This window comes from Hoplias malabaricus, chromosome Y, assembly GCF_029633855.1.
Source record: "Hoplias malabaricus isolate fHopMal1 chromosome Y, fHopMal1.hap1, whole genome shotgun sequence".
NCBI classification, from domain to species: domain Eukaryota; kingdom Metazoa; phylum Chordata; class Actinopteri; order Characiformes; family Erythrinidae; genus Hoplias; species Hoplias malabaricus.
In genome coordinates this window covers 46762281-46784610 of record NC_089820.1, presented here as the reverse complement: position 1 = coordinate 46784610, position 22330 = coordinate 46762281, and the positions used below count along the sequence as shown (strand labels likewise).

Below are 22330 nucleotides of genomic sequence, written 5' to 3'. Positions count from 1 at the left end.
ACATTTTTGGTTTACAGTGCATGTGTGAAAGGGGCATAATTTTGGTTAGACACGTTAGACCAGAATGAGAGGAACCAAATGAATAGCTGTAAAATAATGTTCACTTGGCTGTACAAGAAAGAGAAGGGCAGGTGCATCTAAAACACATTCAGATTCAAATTTCTTAAAGCTTTTGTCTGTGTTTTATTTCTGGAGTTGCCAATTTGTGCTTGCATACGCTTTTACAGATTTAAACCAAACGGAACTGCTTTTCTGTATTTAAAAACATATGATTAAATCAAGAGAAATCCACAGACTGGCCCCTTTTCTGTAAACTTTGTATTTATCATGGCCATTTCAGTGTCTAAATTTAATTCATAATTTAAACTAGCAGCTTGTTTGAAAATAGAGAGAGACACAGTGTGAGCGTAGCCTGATTGTTGTGACCAGTCGATGTAAAATGTAAATAATCTTCAACTAAAGTTAGACAACTTGAAACATTTATGGGCCAAATGATTCTCTTGTCCTCCTCACGTGTCGCCCTTGAATGTGGGATCATTTGGAGTGGTGTTCGTGATACAGAACTGATCACCAACTGCTTAATGCCATTGAATCCTCACAGAGGTTTTCCTTTCCTATTCTGCCATGGACAAAATAAAATCAAGAAACAATCATACACACAATATACTGCTGCTCTGATTTCATTACATAATGTGTAAATCATTGATTCATGTGTTCATTCTTCTGCCACCACTTCATCCTTGGCAGGGATGTGGCAGGTTCAAACCCTTTCTTGGAATCACAAGCAGCGAGATAAACACCCTGGATAGAGACCCAGGGCACTGAGGGCATCGTAATCATGCACTCATACACTCACGCACTCAAATCTGTGGACATTTTCTCACAGAGAAATCAACCTACCAACATATTTTTTGGATTGTGAAGTTGTATCACAGCAGCATTTTGTGCAATGCCACCATGCCAGCCTGAGCAGATAATATCATGGGTGAAAAAGATCAACATTGCGTGCTATGGGCAAACAGTCGAAAGAACCAGCAAGTCAGGTGTACAAGTGACAGTTTTCAAACAGCTGCGATTTCACAAGTTCTGGTTGTTTTTTTTAAATCATGCTGATGCAGGTTATTTACCACAGCTTTTCTTAAATTTTAGTTTGTTGTTGTACTGTCCTCCTACTTTCTCATGATTACAACTACACTATATACACCGTATACACTATATGACCAGGTTAGTCTGTGGCTAACCTACTCATACAAACTTGATCACTTGATGAAGGGCTTGATTAGTTCATTAGTCACATGTATTAGGAGCAGGAGGAACTTTACAATGTACAGGGCAGTGGTGCTCCAGGACCAGGAATGAGAACATCTAATCTAGATTAACTTTAAAACACGCACTGGAAAACAAAACTCAAAAATTAATAATTAAATAAATAATAAAAGAAGCTTTTATTTTTGTCTTTTCCTTATACCCATTTGTACTACTGCCTTGTACTACTGTACCAATCTGGAAATGCTTACATTAGTAAATAGTATCAGATTGATTAAACATTATGCTTTTGCTAATTCACACAATTTCCTGTTTAGTTAATTTGACTAGAAATATAAATTGCTTACTAACATAGTTATAATATAATTTTAGGTTGAACTTACAATATCATTTAAACAGTAAATATTAAGATGAGGTTGATCTGCTTGATCTACAGCATTGTATGGGGCAGCATTCTACCTTTTGGTTTAACTTTTCAACAGATGTGAGAGGCCACAGGGCCATAGGTGCCAACACAACCAGTCCCAGGTAAGATAATCATGATGATTAAGCACTTTGGAAAAATAAAAGGACATATGAGAGAACAAGAAAAATTGGAAGAAACAAGCAAAAAAAAAAGTCTTAATTTATTTAGTTTAGGTAAATCAGTTGAACATTAATGCTGGAGTGGGGCACAGCTATAAGCCTACAAAGATGTGCAAAATGGCCATAGGCCAGTGATTCCTGGAATGAAAGATCTTTTCCTAGATAGATAGATAGATAGAAAGAGAGAGAGAGAGAGAGAGAGAGAGAGAGAGAGAGATACTCTAAATCTGAGCATTTTTGACCCTCTGTCCTAGAACTCCAAATAAAAATCAACAAACATGGTCTATCCAAACATCGATCAATCAGCCAAATAAGAGTTTTCGGTGACTGAAACATTTTAAATGAGCTAACACTAAAGCCACTTAGACTTGTCTTTTACACACAACGTTTTCAGCTAACTGATCTTGATATTGTTCTGTAACATTGCTTATTGCACAGTATATCATCATTGTCAGCTTCAGGAAATAAATAAATACATATACACATACTTAAATTAATACATACTTCCTCTGTGTATTAGTGTGTCAATTTTAGATTTCAATGTACAATTTCTCAGTCATGAAGAAATATTTATAACTAGTGCTGTTTTTGTTTGTGGTTTGATACAATTCAGCAATTGTATAAATAGCAGCTGAAGGCCACCAAGGTCATGTTGTCATGACCTTAACAGGAGTTTTACATCTAAGCACTTCTGAACAGGACACAGGAAGAACTAGATTTGTCCGTTTACATGCATATAATGTCTGAACAGTTAGCTTGACTGTAAAAATATTTCATAACATAGGGGAGCTAACAAAGTCATGTTATCTAGTAGTTATTTATAAAGCAGATAGTTTTTTTGCAAGAAACATTAGTCTGCAATAGTGTACACAGTTTAAACACAGCCATAATGTTGCAAATAAAGCAAAAAAAAAAATAAAAAATTAATAATCGGTCTGTGAAATATTTTGCTCAGCTACATTAGGTTCAGAATCAAAGCACAGGTGGTCATCAATGCATCAGAGGTGTGGTATAACAATCCGGTCTCACACTTACTCGTGATATAGTCACATATTTTTGACATTTTATAAGTGACAATATCACAATCATAAGTGTATGGGTAATTATCATTCAAACACTAAGCGACAGTAACATGAAAACTCTTCCTCATTACAGGCGTCATTGTTCATATAACAGAAAAAGGCATAAAAGTTATAAAGTATTTTATTATAATATTTCTCCTAAGCAATGCTTATTATTGGTGTCCTACTTTAGCTTTAACTGTAACAAGAACATTTCTTTCATGTAACGTTATTTTAACTAATTTTCAAAAGGTTAATACTAAACAGGACATTTCTCTAGCTATTATTTGCTTTGATATAAATTAGTAAGATTATATACTCCGTAAATAAAAATAAGACAGTGGTATTAATGGATGGTAATGACGCCCTGATGAGGAAGAGTTTTCGTGTTACTGTCGCCTAACACAGGGCACTGATACAAGTGTTTGTATGGTAGTTACCCATTCATTTATGATTGTGATGTTGTCGCATAAAATGTCAAAAATATGCGACTATGTCACGAATTGCAGTCCCCTATACATGTGACTATATCACGAGTAGGTGTGTGACCCGGTTGGATATAAACACAGCACAAACACTTGCAGGTGAACTTAGAGTGGTTTGATGTGAAATGCTCCGTAGAGAAACAGGCAGAAATATTTAAAGTAGTGGTGACAGGAACCAGGCATCTGAAGAGTTAAATACCTCTAAGAAAAATATTCAAATCATGTTTTAAATAACTGATATTATTTTATTAATGTTTGTAGATATCCATTTAGCATTAATATTTTATTTTTAAATGTTGATGATATTTTGGGCATAAAATGAGCCTAAGGCAAAAAATTCCAAAAATACATATTTTCTTTCATATTTAATTAAAAATGTTCTGACAGTAGCACGTACAGAAACAACGTAACATGTGATACTAAAGTTTCATAAAAGTTTAATAAAATGGTGGTGGGGAAAAAAAAAAATATATATATATATATATATATATATATATATATATATATATATATTATACCAAATTAATTCATTAGCACCTAAGGAAACAATGGTTCTGAAGTAAAATAAAGAGTTTACTTTAGGACTGATGAGGCAAGCGTTTTCATTTGAAATTTTACCAACCAAGTTGTAAACCAAGTTGTCAACATGCATGTTTTAAGAGATCTTGTATAAATATGTATGGGGCACTTAGACATATATGAGAGTGTAAGACAAATAGGAGACCTAATTAAGTAATTCATTTTATGACATTTTTAATGGACATCTGATAATAGAATGAGAGTCTTTTAGACTCTTAGACCAATACGATTCTTTCACTTCAGATCCTATTGTAATTGGTGAACAATAAAAATAGTTATTTTAAACTGGTAAAACAGTTTTCGCAAAATACAGGGACTTATTCTTTTGCCAATGTTCAAAAAAGGCATATTGACTGTCTGACAACAAAAATGATTTATCCGATTTACTACAGTCAAAAAGTATTTACAAGTGCATTCTGGTCCCCTGGACTCTGCATTCCTTATTTTGATATCAGAAACTTGGCAACCCTACGCCCACAATAAGGTGTGGTGAATTTCCTGACAGTGAGTGTCATTTCAAGATAAAAATAAATAAAAAACATGAATTGATTGCCTGTTGCAATCTTTAATTAATCACACAGAAAAGCCATTGATGCACTACTTGAAGTAGCATTATTCCAACAGAGGAAACCTGATTATTGATGAACGTAAAGTAGGCCTGCTGAAAAAGCCAGTTAAAATGTTCATGCATTAAACACTGCAGTATTAAGGGCAGACTGAACTGATGTTTATTTTCTATAATCAGTTAATAGTAGTTCACAACTCAGTTTGGTTTTTCAACCTGTAGAGGACTATTTTAAAAATGTTAGTTTTCTAAAGGCAGCAGCTACTTGCGGCATTGCTTAATGTGTACCTCATCAAAGAAATTTGCTGCTATGAGGCAAATACCCCAGACCCGCCTGGTCTCTAGTGAGACCCTGGGACTATGCTTTGAAAAAGTCGTTCTCTTTTTGTCATGCAATATTAGGATGCATAAAAAGGAAAAGACAGGGGAAGATTGACTCTTTTTTCAAGCAAACAAGTAAGTGAAGTTGACAATTTGCCACCACAGGCTTGCAATATGTAACCCCTCATGTGTGTCTGCTTCATGATTTTCACTCAAAGATCGAGACCTGGGACCATGCAGCGGTTTTATTCACCTGACACAAACAAAACTTTGGGACTCCACGCAAGGCAGCATAAGTTGAAATGCATGGGTAATAATAGTATGGGGAGAGAAGGAATATTAGCTATCCTCACATGTGATTTCAAAATGTCGACATAAACCACAGTATTTCCATAGGCCTTGATGTAGATAAAATATAGAAATTCCCAAAGTTAAAATTGGTTGTGACTGTAATTATAATTCGAAATGATAATTTCAGAGAGAACATCCCAGAACAACCCCACTTTTGAAAAGCTTGGTACACTCCTGCTGATCCCAGTCACGTACAGTGAAAAAAAAAACATTTAAACCCCTGTGTGCAGAAACGCTCTCTAGCGGGCCCATTTTTGTTAACAAAAAATTTGTTTGTTGCTAGCGTCACATCTATTAAAAAAATATCACACAGCCCTCAACACCATTTTTAGAAGTAAGACAACGACCCACACACTGATTTCCAACCGCATACACTCAACCGTACTCCAGAAAACAACAAAGAGATCCCACCTTTCTTGTTACTGATTGTTTACACCTGGAGCAAGACGCCATTTAAACTCGGACTTTTAAACCATAACAGACAGTCTCTTCAGGTTCTGTCTTTAAAAATCACTTGCAATCTCAGGAAAGGAGCTGCGCTGGTGAAAAGCACTTAAAACAAAAAGTTTTACAAGATAATCTCTTGCTCACCACGCCACAGTAAACATGCCTTTATTTCTTGCATAATATTAATGCACTGGTGTGGGGCTCCGGGCGCCCAGGTTTTAGGTACAGTCTACGTGAATGCAAAGCTGAGGGCGTTCCTTCTTTGATTTTGTGTACCATGAACAGCTGCCGACTGTGAGGAAGGGCGCGCTGTTGGACGTCACTCTTCTCAGGGCTCACAGCTCTCAGCAAGCGGGTCAGAAGTGATTGACACCTCTGTAAACCAATAGCAGCGACTCAGATGAAGACAAAGAGAGGTGATGTACCGTGATCACTCACTCGCTGGGCCTATTGTCTACTTTCAGAAAATGCTGTACAAATCCACAATACTTCACTGTTTTTGCTTAAAACTTTGTAAGTTGTCCTACAAGACCCTAGTCAATCTGAAAACATAAAGACATGGCTGTCTGTTATCCCCAGCATCCAATAACACATTGTTTACCCCTAAAATAATAGGCACTTTTTGTTTTTTGCCTTTTTTCTTTCTTTAAAAGTTCTCAATTGCAACTCAAATGATGGAAACAAAAGCCAGAACGTGAATGAATGCCTTGGCCCATTGACTTGTATACATCTGTTTAAGCCTTGGATGATCATTCTACTATTTGTAAAATGTAAGATATCTAGTGTTAAAGTGGAGTAGTACAAACCACTGTAAAATCAACTGAAAACTGCACCTGCGCAGGAGTTTTTAGCCCTTTGGAACCAAGAGTGTTTTCAGCGCAATGCAAAAATAATTCATGTTTATCACCTGTTTGCTTGTCATTAGAGTGAACTAATCGAACCCACAGCCTCCAGGAGCTATGTGACTGTGACACTACTTGCTGCACCACTGTGTCGCCCTTATTGAAACATTACAGGTCATATTGGTAACCTCTGGTGAGGACCATTTGGAGGGTTTTATCACCACCGCCAGACTATACGTCACCAGCGTCAAACAGAAAACCTGACGGTGGTGATGTCTGACGGTGGTGACAAAAGCTATTCTTTCACATGACATGCATCAGTTGTTCACATTAGCCATCTTGTTTTCCCTCTGTTGCTAGCTACTTTAGATGTCTTCTTAAAAAGTATACATTTATGTCATAATCTATTCTAATATTTTTTTATACAAAAAAGATAGTGTTGACATGGCTATGACAGTAGCAGTGTCCAAAAATATGAACACGTTTAAGAGGAAATAGCAAACAGGAGTTTGAGTGACCTTAAAACATGCTGTAGAGCTGAAGGTTTGAAAATGGGGTGCTCAGTGATGTAGATGACCTTGTATTTGCCAGATTGTATTGCTTTTTATAAATATCTTACTGTGCTGACTAATATGGTAGACACATTTTGAGCAACCACAAAAAAAAGTAAATATTGTTCAAAAGTCACTGTTTGTAGTTTTTAATTTATATACAGTTCCTTGTGAAAGTATTCGGCCCCCTTGAACTTTTCAACCTTTTGCCACATTTCAGGCTTCAAACATAAAGATATAATTTTTTTTTTTTTTTGTGAAGAATCAACAACAAGTGGGACACAATCGTGAAGTGGAATTAAATTTATTGGATGTGTCAAACTTTTTTAACAAATAAAAAACTGAAAAGTGGAGCGTGCAATATTATACAGCCCCTTTACTTTCAGTGCAGCAAACTCACCCCAGAAGTTCAGTGAGGATCTCTGAATGATCCAGTGTTGTCCCAAATGACTGATGATGATTAATAGAATCCACCTGTGTGTAATCAAGTCTCCATATAAATGCACTTGCTCTGTGATAGTCTCAGGGTTCTGTTCAAAGCGCAGAGAGCATCATGAAGACTAAGGAACACACCAGGCAGGGCCGAGATACTGTTGTGGAGAAGTTTAAAGCTGGATTTGGATACAAAAAGATTTTCCAAGATTTAAATATCCCAAGGAGCACTGTGCAAGCAATCAAATTGAAATGGAAGGCGTATCAGACCACTGCAAATCTACCAAGACCTGGCCGTCCCTTTAAACTTTCATCTTGAACAAGGAGAAGACTGATCAGAGATGCAGCCAAGAGGCCCATGATCACTCTGGATGAACTGCAGAGATCTACAGCTAAGGTGGGAGAGTCTGTCCATAGGACAACAATCAGTTGTACACTGCACAAATCTGGCCTTTATGGAAGAGTGGCAAGAAGAGAGCAATTTCTCAAAGATATCCATAAAAAGTCTCATTTAAAGTTTGCCACAAGCCACCTGGGAGACACACCAAACATCTGGTCAGATGAAACTGTCAAACATGGTGGTGGCAGCATCATGGTTTGGGCCTGCCTTTTGTCAGTGGGGACAGGGAAGATGGTCAAAATTGATGGGAAGTTGGATGGGGCCAAATACAGGACCAGTCTGGAAGAAAACCTGTTGGAGTCTGCAAGAGACCTGAGACTGGGACGGAGATCTATCTTCCAACAAGACAATGATCCAAAACATAAAGCCAACTTTACAGTGGAATTGTTCACAAATAAACGTATCCAGGTGTTGGAATGGCCAAGTCAAAGTCCAGACCTGAATCCAACGAGAATCTGTGGAAAGAGCTGCAGACTGCTGTTCAAACTCTCTCCATCCAATTTCACTGAGCTCGAGCTGTTTTGCAAGGAAGAATGGGCACGAATTTCAATCTCTTGATGTGCAAAACTGATAGAGGCATACCCCAAGTGACTTGCAGCTGTAATTGCAGAAAAAGGTGGCGCTACAAAGTATTAATGCAAGGGGGCCAAATAATATTGCACGCCCCACTTTTCAGTTTTTTATTTGTTAAAATTTGACACGGCCAATAAATTTCATTCCACTTCAGATTGTTTCCTACTTGCTGTTGATTCTTCACAAAAAATTTAAATTTTATATCTTTGTTTGAAGCCTGAACTGTGGCAAAAGTTTTAAAAGTTCAAGGGGTCTGAATACTTTCGCAAGGCACTGTATTTGTGATTCATAAGCACATTAGACCAGTTTCCAGTGTGCAAACAGACCGGAGAGCTAGCAAATTGTGAAACATTTGAATTTTATAAAAAGTATTATTTTGATTAAAATCAACAGATGGGCATACAGGTAAAAAGAATTGTCCCTTTAATCATTTAATTGTGGAGAAATTTGTAGATTGTCACCAGAAAATAGAAAAGCAAAATGAAAAGCAATAGCAAAGAGAAACAAGGCAAGCCTAGTTTTGCCGGACCATCATTAGCCATATAGCTTTTGTCACAGGTGTTTCTGGCATTTCAAAAACAGGACTGCCCAAAATAAATACCCTTGCATTGGAAGGTCTGGAGAAGCTTTGGTGCTTCATATCAATGTCTTTACATGTGGCTTTTATTATGTGATTGTGTTGTACAGAAAATAAGGGGGGCAGGACTAATAAATGCAGAAATGAAAAAAGCACAAAGATTTGTTTATAATATAATACACCGGTGTTTTCCTTTTTCATTTTATTTAAAAATAAATACTAGATGATCTAACACCAAAGAAGACCAAGGACATTTAGTTGACTTTAAGAATTACAATTGCTTATTTATTCAATGTAACAGAGTAAAAAACATGAAATTTGAGACCATGTGCAGCTATATGGTGTTTTATAAACACACTAATGCCACAAAATATCTCACCACCCCTCCCCTTTACAACTGTTCAGGCAAAGACACTCACTCATGTGAAGTAAGACATATTAAGCAGTATTTCTCTCTCTTTGAGATATAATACGTGTGTAAATGTTGCCGAGTTCCAAGCCATCATAATGAGCTTGTAAACAGGGGAGAAACGTAATTAATGCAGAGCCAAACACAGCCCCAGAAACACACACAAACAGAACGGGTTCCTGTTTTATTTCCTATTTTTTATGTATATGAAACCTTGTAAATAACCCCATCCAGCTCCACTGGGCAATAATACTCTTCCGAGAGTATCTTTTGCACTGAATGTCTTTCTTTAATGCACTTATTACTTCCTGGCATATTGCACTTAATGTAAGGTATTTTGTATAATTTGTGCTGTAGTTCGAATGTTAGATCCTCTTTTGTAAGTCACTTTGGATAAAAGCGTCTGCCAAATGCATAAATGTAAATGTAAATACTGTGTCTGTGGCTCTGATCTTTCTTGAATTACTGAATCTTGACATGCCCATGGACAAAGCCAAGGTTTGCATTGAAGAACCTATTGTAGTCCTAGCAGGGTTTATTTACATGTCGTCACTGTCCAATTAATAACATGTATCTCCATTTTTTGTGGATTTTTAATTTACTACATCATTTGAAAATAGGTGTCTTTTACAATTTGTGAAAATTTAATGAAGAATTTTAATGATGAAATTTGTTCTGACTTCCATTGAAACGTAAGAGGTTTTTTTTGCTTCTCCTGCAAAGTTACTATTTTGGGAGATTTTCCATTGGACATTGACGATATATTACCCTGTAGTATATTACAGTAGCCAAAATTATTGGAATGAAAGGATTACATTTTGAAACAATATTCTCATTCTCAAGTGTGTTGAAAATAATGATGAAAAATGTATGATACCTTATATCTGGTGCATAACACCATGCACACATTTTAAAAGAAAAATGCATACATAATGTGTATGTGTAATTCACGTCCTCATGTTTTATATCTTACATGATGTTAATGACATTATGGCATAATAATTCCACATCTGTGTCTTTAATTACAGCAAACCTCCTAAGTGCACCACAATACATTCACTTGATTTATTCTATTTTAACTGTGATTATGTAACCTTAAAAATGCTCTTACTGTTGCACAGCATGCTCACTGCACATGATGTGTGTGTGTGAGAGAGAGAGAGAGTGAGAGAAAGAGAGAGAGAGGTGGCCAGTGGAAAACGACTGACTGTCCCTTAAGGCTGCCCCAGTGACTGTGTTCAAAGGTGAATGGTCTGAATCCAAAGGCCCCAGCCCACTCTTTACATTCTGTTCAGATCAGATCATGCAGCCAGCCAGTCAGCGCGATTCTTTTCTGTACAGCTGATTTGCCATCTCTAATTCCATCATAATCACTAATTTATACAATGGCTTTTCAATTAATTATGAACACATTTCTGTATGTTTTCTCTTCTATTTAGTGTACATGCATTCTTGTACAAGGTCACTCCAGTATGACCTCTCATTTTAAATGATCTGTCATTGCAGTCAAATCCTTTTCATTAAGATCTTTCTAATTTCAGTACCTGCTTTTACTCCAATCTGTGATGCCACAACACTTTTCACTGGATGCAATATAAGTGAGAGGAACCTCTATAAAGTTGAAGGAACCTCTACAAAATGTAAACATTCTACATCTTATAGTTGTGTAAGCGAGTGCACTGAAGAAGCTGTAGTTTTCTGAGTTTGTGAACTGACAGTTCAATATGATCTCTCATTTCTGTATGGTGCCTTGTTTCAGTATGATCTCTATTTTCATTCATTCATTCATTCATTCATTGTCTGTAACCGCTTATCCAGTTTAGGGTTGTGGTGGGTTCGAAGCCTACCCGGAATCATTGGGCGCAAGGAAAGAATACACCCTGGAGGGGGCACTAGTCCTTCACTGGGCAACACATACACACACACACACACACACACACACACACACACACACACACATACATATTCACTTACACCTATGGACTCTTTTGAGCAGCCAATCCCCCTACTAATGTGTGTTTTACAACTACCAGTTTCAGTACCTCTTGTTTCATCATGCCCTCTCCGGCCTAGCATGCCTGATTAGTGTAGTGCCTAGCCTAGAGTTCAGTATCATAAATTACAACGAGTTGTAACTGCGTACAACCTCAACAGACAACTTTGTAGCTGCTCACTGCTTATTATAAAGTCATATCTTCTTCCCCCAAGTCTGAACTAACAAGGTTATATTCTGCTTTAGTTTTTATTGCTACAACTGAGAACCACTTAAGACTAAAACCACAGCTCTTCAAACAGTTCACAATGACTGAAGAGCTGACTGCCTGTAAACAAATCATTCTTCTGAACGGGTTCTTTTAAGTTAAACAGGCTAAAATGCCTAACAGTTAACCCTTAATACCAAGCTGTGTGGCAGTGTGGACACATAGATCCTTGCAATTCAACGGGCAAATGGTACCATGTTCCTTTGCCATTAATGGTAGAGTCTCGGTAATGTATGTGTTGTACAGAATGTATGTGTGATATTATGCTTCTGTTCTTCTGTGGTCATGAATTTGATTAATCAAAACGGACAACTGTCAAAGTTAATACCAATATGGGGCGTGTTATTGGGAGGGTCAGCATAATCCCTCAACCCCTCAATACAGAACAACAGTATTAAACTCCCCAAGAGATGGAAGACATCCTCTGTTCAGTTTTCCTGTCCTGGGACACTGTGCTCTCTCACTGAGAGAGAGAGAGAGTGCGAAAGAGAGAGAGAGTGAGGGAGAGAAAGTCTGCTTACTGTCTCCATCAGCGTGATTAGGAGCTGAGCTTGATCAAAGCCTCACACAGAGAGACAGTACTGAAGAGTTTGGAAAGAGAGGAGATGGGGCCAACTGCAACGCAAGGCTAAGAATAGAGCTCACATTTGGCTATGATTTATTGTTCTTTCAAACTACTCAAAGTGAAAGAGAGAGAGATGGAAATGAGCTTCAGCCCAGGGGTTTGTGAAACAATTAAAATGAATTGGAGCTCCTCTTCAGGGGTTTTAGACACCAAGCTTTTAATATCCATCACAGCCCCTGATAATATAAAACTAACCACATGCTCAAGACAATAGAAGTTGAATAGACAAATATTACCAGGCTTAATTGTGTCCTGACAGCACTCATATGTGTCCTCAGGCACTTGTTGAAGTTTGCCTACTTTGTAAGACAATGCCGCACCCTGGTGGATCTGACACCATTAAAAGGAGATTGCACTCTTATTTACACAGAGTCATTTACTTGTCCAGGCTAAAGTAAATAATGCATGTGGCTGATAATACCGATTAAAGGAACACTATGTTGCAGTGGCACCCAGAGAAAGGGCATTGGGGCAAAGTTTCACTTGATGAGTCATATTTGTGTGTGTGTGTGTGAGTGAGAGAGAGAGAGAGAGAGAGAGTCTGAGTGGGTGTGTAAAGGCCATAATTATGGAGACCAAACCGATAATAATCCGGAATAGCCTGGCATGAGGAACGCCAATACATTTGTACAAAAGTGCTATGAAAAATTCCATTCTGGTTTTGCTCATGTGTGGCTGCTCCACAGCCCTATTCTATTGGTAAGAAGGGTCTACAAACCTTTTGACATACGTGTGGTTGTATTTAGATACAGTCATACATGTATCCATTGAAATACTGCCCAATATGATAGGAATACAAACTTATGTGGAGAAATGTCTGATATTGTGGCAGCACCTGGGTGGAAACAATTGGCTTTGAATTTTGAGGTTAGAGTGTGGGTTGAATTTCATGTGACATAGCAGCATGTACATGCAGTGATACAGAACTTAGACAGCAATATGGACTTGTAAACTTTGTAAGGTCTTTGTGAGGACCACATTTCCCAAAATGTCAGAACACATGAATAATTTAGATGGGCCCCATGAGGATACGACTTTTAAACCAGGAGTGCTGGGAAATAATTTATTTACAGTTCTTTGGGTTAAGGTAAAGAGGAGCATTGTGTGTATTTTGTGTTACATTTTTTTTGGGCACCCAGCATCCTGGATGATGGAAGGCAGACTGTTATTTTTAAAAAGTAATATGTTTCTTCTGGGGTTCCTGAGGTTAAGGCTGGTGTTGGGCTAGTGCTCTAGCTACTTGAAGTCATACAGAAATCAATGTAAATACAAACTTGTTTGTGGAAGTGTCATTCTGAGCTAGATTTTGTCCACCAGGGACAGAACTTTGTTCCAAGATGGAAAACCTAGTTTAAATGCGAGAGAGAGAGAGAGAGAGAGAGCATGAAATAGACAGCTGATGAGAAAGCTAGCTGTAGTTTATGAACAAAGTAAGAAAGGTGGTGGAAGGCCCAAGACTCGCGTTCAAACGGAACAAAATGTTACGCAGTCGAACAGTACACATACAACACGCACACACACAAACGTGTCTGCGGAGCGCGCCTATCTGTTGCATCATATCTGCATTATGATAGATAAAAAGCAGATTTGGCTGATATCTGATCGATGTCTTTCAACATTCCGTGTTTATTGAGCTGAAGTAATTCTCCAGCTCCCTGACCAGCCTCAGCTCCTCTCGGCTCTGCTGGAATTTCACGGTATTTCATCAGTAAACGCGTTCACTGATGCAACCTAGTATCAACCTGCTCAGCTGAGGCGGGGAAACAGAGACCCCTACAGGCCTACAGAAATACATGCAGGATGGTAGCAACAATAAAACATTGTGGCTGTTGTTAACATTTTTAATTTATTCACATACATTGAAATACCAGCTGCCCTCTTCACTGTGTCAAAATCTCATGATGGACTAATTAAAATATAATGCTTCAAAAATAAAAAATGCTTCAAAACATAATGCCATTAAATAAATCATACCTTAAAATTTTGGTACATCTGTTGCCTTTCCTGAAAAGTTGCTTCTTTGCTGGCACAAGGATATTTTTCTGAGAGCAACGATGAATGAATTGTATTCATTAAGGTACACACTCTCCATTCTTTTTTAAACATTTTATTACAATTCATAATCACTTCACTGAGGAATCCAGAATGGATACAATATGTTCATTTTTTTTTTGGTAGTGTACCAGTGTTTATTCATGTTTGTAAATAAACAATTTTGTACTGACTTCATATTAAACCACAGAGCAAGTCTGTAAATAAAAAAATCCAATAAATATCTTAGATTTATATATACACACACACACACACACAGTTTTAGTCCTATGAGAACTAGAAGAGACACTAGAGTTAATTTTTATCAGTTATGCTGAAAAAAAAGTGGTACAAAATGCTACTAATTAAGGTTTCAGTCAGTTTTAATAAAGAAAAATATTTACCCGTTTTAAAATTTGCTACATTTTCTAAAACCAGAATACAGAAAAGGTGTGCTAGCTAGAGTTAATCCTGAACAAAGCTTTCATTTACTGTACTATGAGGAAAAAAAAAAAAGTATTTTTTCATACAATTAACAGAAATACATGTGCAAAATGTGTTATGACCAAAAATCTCAGTACAGGTGAATATTAACCACTCAAGTGTAGCTGTGGTTTTGTGACTCCGATAAGAAATGTGCAATTTATGTACAGTACATTTCTCTTTAAAATGCACAAGAAAACTGAAAAAAAATGCAAACATTCCTGAAAAATGCAGTAGTATCAGTTCTGCACAGTACTACTTCCAATAAAAAGGTTCCATACAGAACTCGACTGGTTCCATCAGACCTGAAACGACTCAGTTTGGAAACCAGAAGGTTCTGAAATGGATTAATTTTCTACATGATATTCTTTTTCCTAACATACAACCTAGGTTTTTGTAAATAAAACTGAAGCCCACTTCATCTCACCCTCATTTGTTTAGTGGTTATGTATTTAGATGTAAATGGATGCCTTGGAGTGAGTTTAATGATGAGTGGATCACATGCAGAAAGCAGATCAGCTCAGATCCGTGTGTGTGTGTGTGTGCGCGCATGTTTCAGGAGTTGACACTATTGGCTGCTGCTAGTAGTGATGCAAAGAGAGAGTCTGGTCTCTGGATGAGATTCTGCGGCCGATCAAATTCAACAGCCTGAGAGAGAGAGAGAGAGAGAGACTAAATGAGGTTACATTTACTTTGTTACTGTGGTTATAATAATTCCAGATTAGAGGATTTACAGGGCGAGGGAAAACATTGGTCAAATTTTAACACATGTTTATATACAAATACAATTTTTTTTTACCTTGCCCTTGTCCATGATGAGGATGCGGTCGCACTCCAGGACAGTGTTGATGCGGTGTGCTATGGTCAGCATGGTACAGTGCTGGAAGGCATCTCTAATTGTGTGCTGAATCAAACTATCCGTCTCTGAGTCTATAGATGCTGTTGCTTCATCCAAGAGAATAATCTATGTACAAATAGAACAAATTCAGATGAGCAGTCAGTGTTCCAAGTGTCTGTGGATGTGAATAGATGCTTCGCGGTGAGTTTAATGATGAGTGGACCACATGCAAAGCAGATCAGCTTGGATCTGTGTGTGTGTGTGCGCGAGTATTCTTACTTTTGAATTGCGTAGCAGTGCTCTGGCCATGCAAATGAGCTGTCTCTCTCCTACAGAGAAATTCTCACCATTCTCCACCACTGTCGATTCCAGCTTTTCTGGTAAATTTAAGATCTATCAAAATAGACAAAAAGTGTCAAATCAATTGCGTTGATTGTAGCAGGATTGATTTTTAACCTCACTTTGACTATAACTGAGAGGCATAAAGTAATGTTTTTGTAAAATGTAATATACAAAGTAATTTCAGGCAAGTAATACCTTGACTCATGACATCTCAAAAAATTGTAAATTATCTATATTTGCCGAGATTTAACACTTCAAATACGAAGACACTGCAAAATGCACTCACATACCGAGACTGAGTTGACTCCAAAAGTTTCAACTAGATGCTTTTCATAGAACATTACACAGCAGCATCTGCCATCATGCCGCTTGACTGTGTTAAAGAAAGAGCTTCACTTTAAATATAGAAATAGAGATTTGACTCTGGGCTTTTCGGACTAAAATCTCTGCACACACTTAAAGTAAAAATCCTTCTTCCCATAGTCATGTAACATAGTGGCAGATATTAATGTGGAGGATAGTCCTCTCTTTCCATATCTAAAAATATTTCAAAGTCTCGTTCCAGAGCTCTGAACTGTGAGAGTGAGAGGATAACCGTCAAAGTGACAACAGCCCCAGAAAACATGAATCCAACCTTTGACTTTTCAACTACTATTTTCAGGCAAACCAGATTTTTATTTAACGGCTCCTCCTTACTTTCATTTTAGCCAAAAATCTTAGAGTGCAGCTATACTTACTGTTTCTTTCATATATGTTTTCTCTAAAGCCATCCATATCTCCTCATCTGTGTAGTTATTAAAAGGGTCAAGGTTATACCTACACAAACACAAAAATATATAACTTTAATGTTCAATGCTTTTACTTATATTGAATGTTTAGATCTACAGTGTATGCTCAGGTTTAGAGGAGAAAACACAATAGAGGGAGGTCACCTGACTGTGCCAATGAAGAGGACAGGGTCCTGGGGGATGATGGACAGCTGACTGCGCAGGTCCTGCAGGCCTAAAGTGCTGGTGTCTACACTGTCAATCAAAATAGTACCTCCTGCTGGCTCTGCCAGTCGAAACAGAGCCACACCCAGTGATGACTTGCCTGAAAACAGACAGATTATTTATTTAATACACAGCAAATTCACCCTGCAAATAACATTTAGTTTTTTCTCCACATTTGTTCTTTGTTACAGCGAAGGCACACCTGAGGAAACAGTAGCTTTCCACATTGGTATTGTTTTTGTTTTTTTGTTTTCCCTGGTGGACATTTCTGTTTGTTGGTGAATTATCCCCAATTTTATTTATGACAGTCAGTTTATTTAACCATGTCCAGATGTGGAAGTACAATATTAATAGTAGCTACAATTTAATGCCTGGTTATATTATGTTGGTGACTAAACTAAACAAATGTAAGCAATACTAAATATATAAATAAATTATAAATTAAGTGTGTGTGGGGGGGGGGGTCAATTTTTCTAACTGTATTTATGTTTCGTTGATGTGCAATGAAACATGTACAACTTGCTATAAATCTAATGAGATATTTTGTTTCTTACAAGAAAAAACACACATTTGAATGAATGGTTTTACATAACAGAGTTTTAAACAGATGTATACAGTATAAAAACACTGGTTGCCTCTTTGTTTTCTGATTAAAGGCAGTTCATCAAATATTATTCCAGGGGTGCTATAACATTGCCTCCTGATCTCTCCTGTCTCTGCAGAGGAAAGAACGGACTCTTACCTGAGCCAGTGCGACCCACAATGCCAAGCTTCTCTCCTGGCTGGATTGAGAGGTTGAGGTCATCGAGAACTATTGGTGTGTTTTCTCTGTACCTCATGCTGTAATCTCTAAAGGTGATAGCCCCCTCCTGTGGCCAGCCAGTGGGGGTGCTGACACCTTTCACTTTACGCGGTGCCTCAGACACACAGCCCTAAAATTACATTAGCAACGAGCAGACAGAATTAGCATGAACGTAGTCACTGCTGAAAGGCATCAACTGCTTTGACTGAACTGATATTATAATCCCGATAAGCCCATACCTTGAAAAGTTACGAGACCATAAAACAATAACAAAGTCATACTTAACATACTTAATGCTTAATATATTTATTTGACAGGTAAATTTGACTGGGCCTCTTACTGTTATGTATTCCTGCAATCTCTCCACTGAGGTGAACTTTGCCTCCACTTCTGTAGAGAGTCTTACAACGTACTGCAGCATGCCTGTCAACTGCAGCAACAAACAAATAGTGATAGTTGAACAATGTTAGAAAATAGCTACACGATTCTCACAAAAGTTACAAATTATGGACAAAATACCATATTGCAGCTATATTATTCTGTGACTGAGATATTGCATATTGTTTGTGGACAACAGCTCATCCAGTGTTACTTTAAAGCATTAATATCCTTGAGCCTTTTGACAAAGCTTTACACACACTGCTGTGAAGATATGTTCTTGTGGCGTTCACCCACAAGAACATTAGTGAAATCAGGTATTTCTATATTATTCTCAGATGTTTCTATAATTGTCTGGACCTGTAGTGTATTTTATGCATTATAACAAGCCGGGTGAACCCATTTTTGAAAGAAAATTAAAAGGTGGGTCTGTGTTAATTTCTTCTTTATGTTTGGTTAAGCACATGATTTCATCAAGTCTAAAAGACACTACCTTGATCACAAATCTTGATAAATGTTTTTGTGAGATGGTATGCATTCTCACTGTAAAGAAATATTGTGATTGGTTAGAAATCTCATGTACACAGTGGAACATTGCAAACGACAATTGTGATTTTATAGCCCTGTTCACAAACAACGTCATGTACCATGTTAGAGATAATGGTAAATGTCACCATGAACACCGGGTGTGATGAACTTAAGACTCATGTATAACTACTCCAGAGCATCCCATTTCATTTATTACAAATTTTTTCTAATGCATGAATGTCCTATTTGTACAAATGGCATAAAATTTTAACTTGAACAATTAAATATGTAATTAGGTAATTAAATTGTTAGTACATTACAAGCTAATTGTAACTTGAAAAGGAGACCGTATGTGAATGTGCACACACTCAGGGCTGGGAAGGAAACATTCAAGATGTAATGAGTAATTAATTTATGATTAAAACTGTAATCAGAGACAGAGTCTAAAGGGTTATACAATCACTTATAATGAACTTACATTTAAAGGTCATTAATCTATATAAAGTAGTACACACAGTTATGAAGAAATGTTAGATTGACGTAAAAAAGGTTCCTATCAAGTCACTCCCAGCAAACTTGTTACCATGGTGTTACCCTCAAGGTTCAGCACCATTAGTTAGGGAACATAACCACACACACCTTGTATCCTTAAAAAATACATAATTTATTATTATTATAATAGTAATAAATTATATATGAACCATTGGGTAATCATTTTGTAATATGTTATGATTTTATACAGCAGAGAAAAGCCCTGTTGACGATCCAATACAGTGACTTTACCGCTGTTAAGAGAATTTTATGTACTTTATGAAGACTGAAAAGTGTAATAGCATTAGCACAAAATTGATTGTATGTGTTACCTGTATAGTGTAAGAGAGAGCTAGACCCTTGAGTGCGGGGTTGATACTCCCCTCATTGGGACTCAGCACAACAAACAATGCCACCAACAGGGCAACAGTAGCAGACAGAAAGTCCAACCAGAATGACAGCCACCGAGTTCCACAGTTAAACAGCAAAAAGTGATTGGAGTTATGGTCACTGATGACTTTAAACCTGGCAAGCAAAAACACACATCCGCGCATATATTTACACACATACAAACACAAAGGGTGTGAGATGTAGCAACTTGTCACAAATATTAATTTTACAGTATGCCACTGGAAATGAGGTCAGTGTACTACAATAGGTTGTTTTATCATTGTGCAATTTTACTCTCATTTATTGACATTGGTAGGAAGAGCTATGCCTCTGTGAGCTGAGTATTGCCTGTAATTAAGTAAAAATATTACTTTATTATTGTATTTACAGTTGTACTATACTGCTGTATCAGGTGTATTATTACTGTAGATAGTGACCGTTTGTGTAAATCTTACCAGTAAACCTGGAGCCACATTTTGAATTATAAATAATCATCTATATTGGCCATTTTTCAGAGATTTTTTATAGATTTGAACAGAATCTAGCTAAAAGTGGCCCACTCTGGTGCAGATAGACACTGTCCTAAATAAAAGGAAAAATACAACTGTAAAATATCATTGGCATTATCTGACAATTTAGCAATATTTCATGAGGCTGATCATTCCTACCCTACATACACAGCTGTATTTTACACATCTGTGCATACAGTGTTGTATATTGCAGTGTGGTTTTGTTTTTGGAATCCTATAGCTATTTGTATGTACACTGTGTCTAAGCTAAAATATGGTTGTGCAATCCATATCACTTGTTAGAAAGTTAAATTTCGCAAGTGTATGAAATTTTATTAATAAATATTAAGACAGTTAGGTAGTCATACTGTTCTATGTATTGTGCTCTCTTGTCGTAGGCGTGGATAGTGCTGAGGCCCTGGATAGTGGCGGTGGTGTGGGAGATCCAAGGAGAACGGCTAATATTTTCCATTCTTTTCATATGTCGAATGCTCCTCTGGAAAATACTAAATGAAGCAAAGCAGCACAACATTAATACACAACACAACTCTCTCCTGATAATGAATGCACAAAAAGTTAACCTTCACATGAAAGTTAATTCCTAAAGTTAGTTCTACTTCTAAAAGCTTAAAAGCTTATTTTTTTTCCAGTAAAGTGTTCTTGAATTATATAGTGTATCACAAAATAAATTAACACACCTTTTTAAATGTATTTGTATTTCTTGACTGTTTTTAGACTTTTACAAAATACTATTATCCCTTTATTGCAAAATAAGAATAGCTCAGATCATTGTCATTTTCATTTCTATCACTAGGTGGCAATGTCTATCTAAAAACTACAGTTTGTCTCAACTTATCCCAAAGATAGAAGATTCTGTAATTTTAGTATTCTGATTAATATGTTTTGTGATTTTTCCAGTGTGTTGTTTGTCCTAGCAGTGCATTAGATTTTCTCCTCTTCCATGTGCTCCTCGAATGTAAATGAAGTGACTGTTTTATTAAGACTTACTAAAGAATGACAGTGAAGATGAGCCCCAGTGTAGCCACAGCAATGAGGATATATGGAAAAACCACACACACGGTCAGAATGATGAAAGTGACCATCAGGCAGAACTGCAAGAAGTTCTCCATGTTGAACGGGAGGGCAGTATCAGTCTCATCTTGGTCCTTACTGAAGCGGTTTACCATACGACCAGTAGGGGTTGTGTCAAAGAAGCTCATGGGACTGGACAGGATCTATTTGACAGAGGTACTACAGTAATAAGAAAAGGTTTTGATGCTATTAGAAGACCTATATGTTGCAAGTAATTGTTTTCTCCTCAAATGTGTACTACAGAGCACGTTCCAAATTGTAATCACAATTTATTTACTGAAGCTAGCATTAGAAAAACTGCAACAGTTAATATTTTACATTTGTTTGAAGTTCACAATTAAATTAGCAGGAATTACAATCCCAAGACTAGTAATATTCAATTATCTAATCTTTTAGGACCGATGGAGATTTTGTGTGTGTGTGTGTATATATATATATATATATATATATATATATATATATATATATATATATATATATATATATATATATATATGGCTCTTATATGAACACTTCTGTAACAAATTAAAAGACTGGGTTGCAAAGATGTCAGTGTAATGAAATGAAGCTCACCCTCCTGAACATGGTGTCATGGAGTTTTGAAGAGGCGTGTAACGTGACTTTGGTAAATGCATATCCCTTTGCGACAGCAAGGACTATCATGATAATCACAGACAGTCCATAAATTATCTGATAAAACTCCAAATCTGGGTTCTCCGAGATGTTACCAGTGTTTGTGCTATTCTATGAAAGAAAGAGAGAGAAAGAGAGAAAGAAACACAAAGGGTTAAAACTGAAGAAAGGTATAACAGTCTCTTCACTATTCTATATCAATGTCAACTACACTGATGTATATTGACATTTACATTTGGCAGACTTCCCAATAAGTGACTCACAGTATATTGTTATTATTAAAAGGAGACAAGTAACATTAGGAGTCTATCCCATTGAATCGCAATCTGCTGTATGGAGGGCAATGGCATCTATAGTGCCTTACACACACCCAAGATTGCTTTTATGATTACAACTGATTTGGGGGGGCAATTACTTATTTTGTAGCTTAGACAAAATTTTACTTGCCAAT

The 22330-nt window shown here is 36.9% G+C and overlaps 1 protein-coding gene across 1 annotated transcript in view; it reads right to left on the bottom strand.

Moving 5' to 3' along the window:
* Window positions 1-14596: 14596 nt before the first annotated feature.
* LOC136678798 (ATP-binding cassette sub-family C member 12-like) overlaps window positions 14597-22330 on the bottom strand; it is a 29188-nt gene continuing 21454 nt past the window's right edge. Inside the window, exons 21-31 of the mRNA XM_066656936.1 lie at window positions 21820-21990; window positions 21163-21389; window positions 20523-20660; window positions 19588-19780; window positions 18159-18248; window positions 17759-17948; window positions 16957-17116; window positions 16762-16840; window positions 15962-16075; window positions 15644-15808; window positions 14597-15492 (exon numbers count right to left, since the gene is read on the bottom strand). Coding sequence (XP_066513033.1) covers window positions 15400-15492; window positions 15644-15808; window positions 15962-16075; window positions 16762-16840; window positions 16957-17116; window positions 17759-17948; window positions 18159-18248; window positions 19588-19780; window positions 20523-20660; window positions 21163-21389; window positions 21820-21990 — 1620 coding nt within the window. The 3' untranslated portion in view covers window positions 14597-15399. The remainder of the gene's footprint in view (window positions 15493-15643; window positions 15809-15961; window positions 16076-16761; window positions 16841-16956; window positions 17117-17758; window positions 17949-18158; window positions 18249-19587; window positions 19781-20522; window positions 20661-21162; window positions 21390-21819; window positions 21991-22330) is intronic.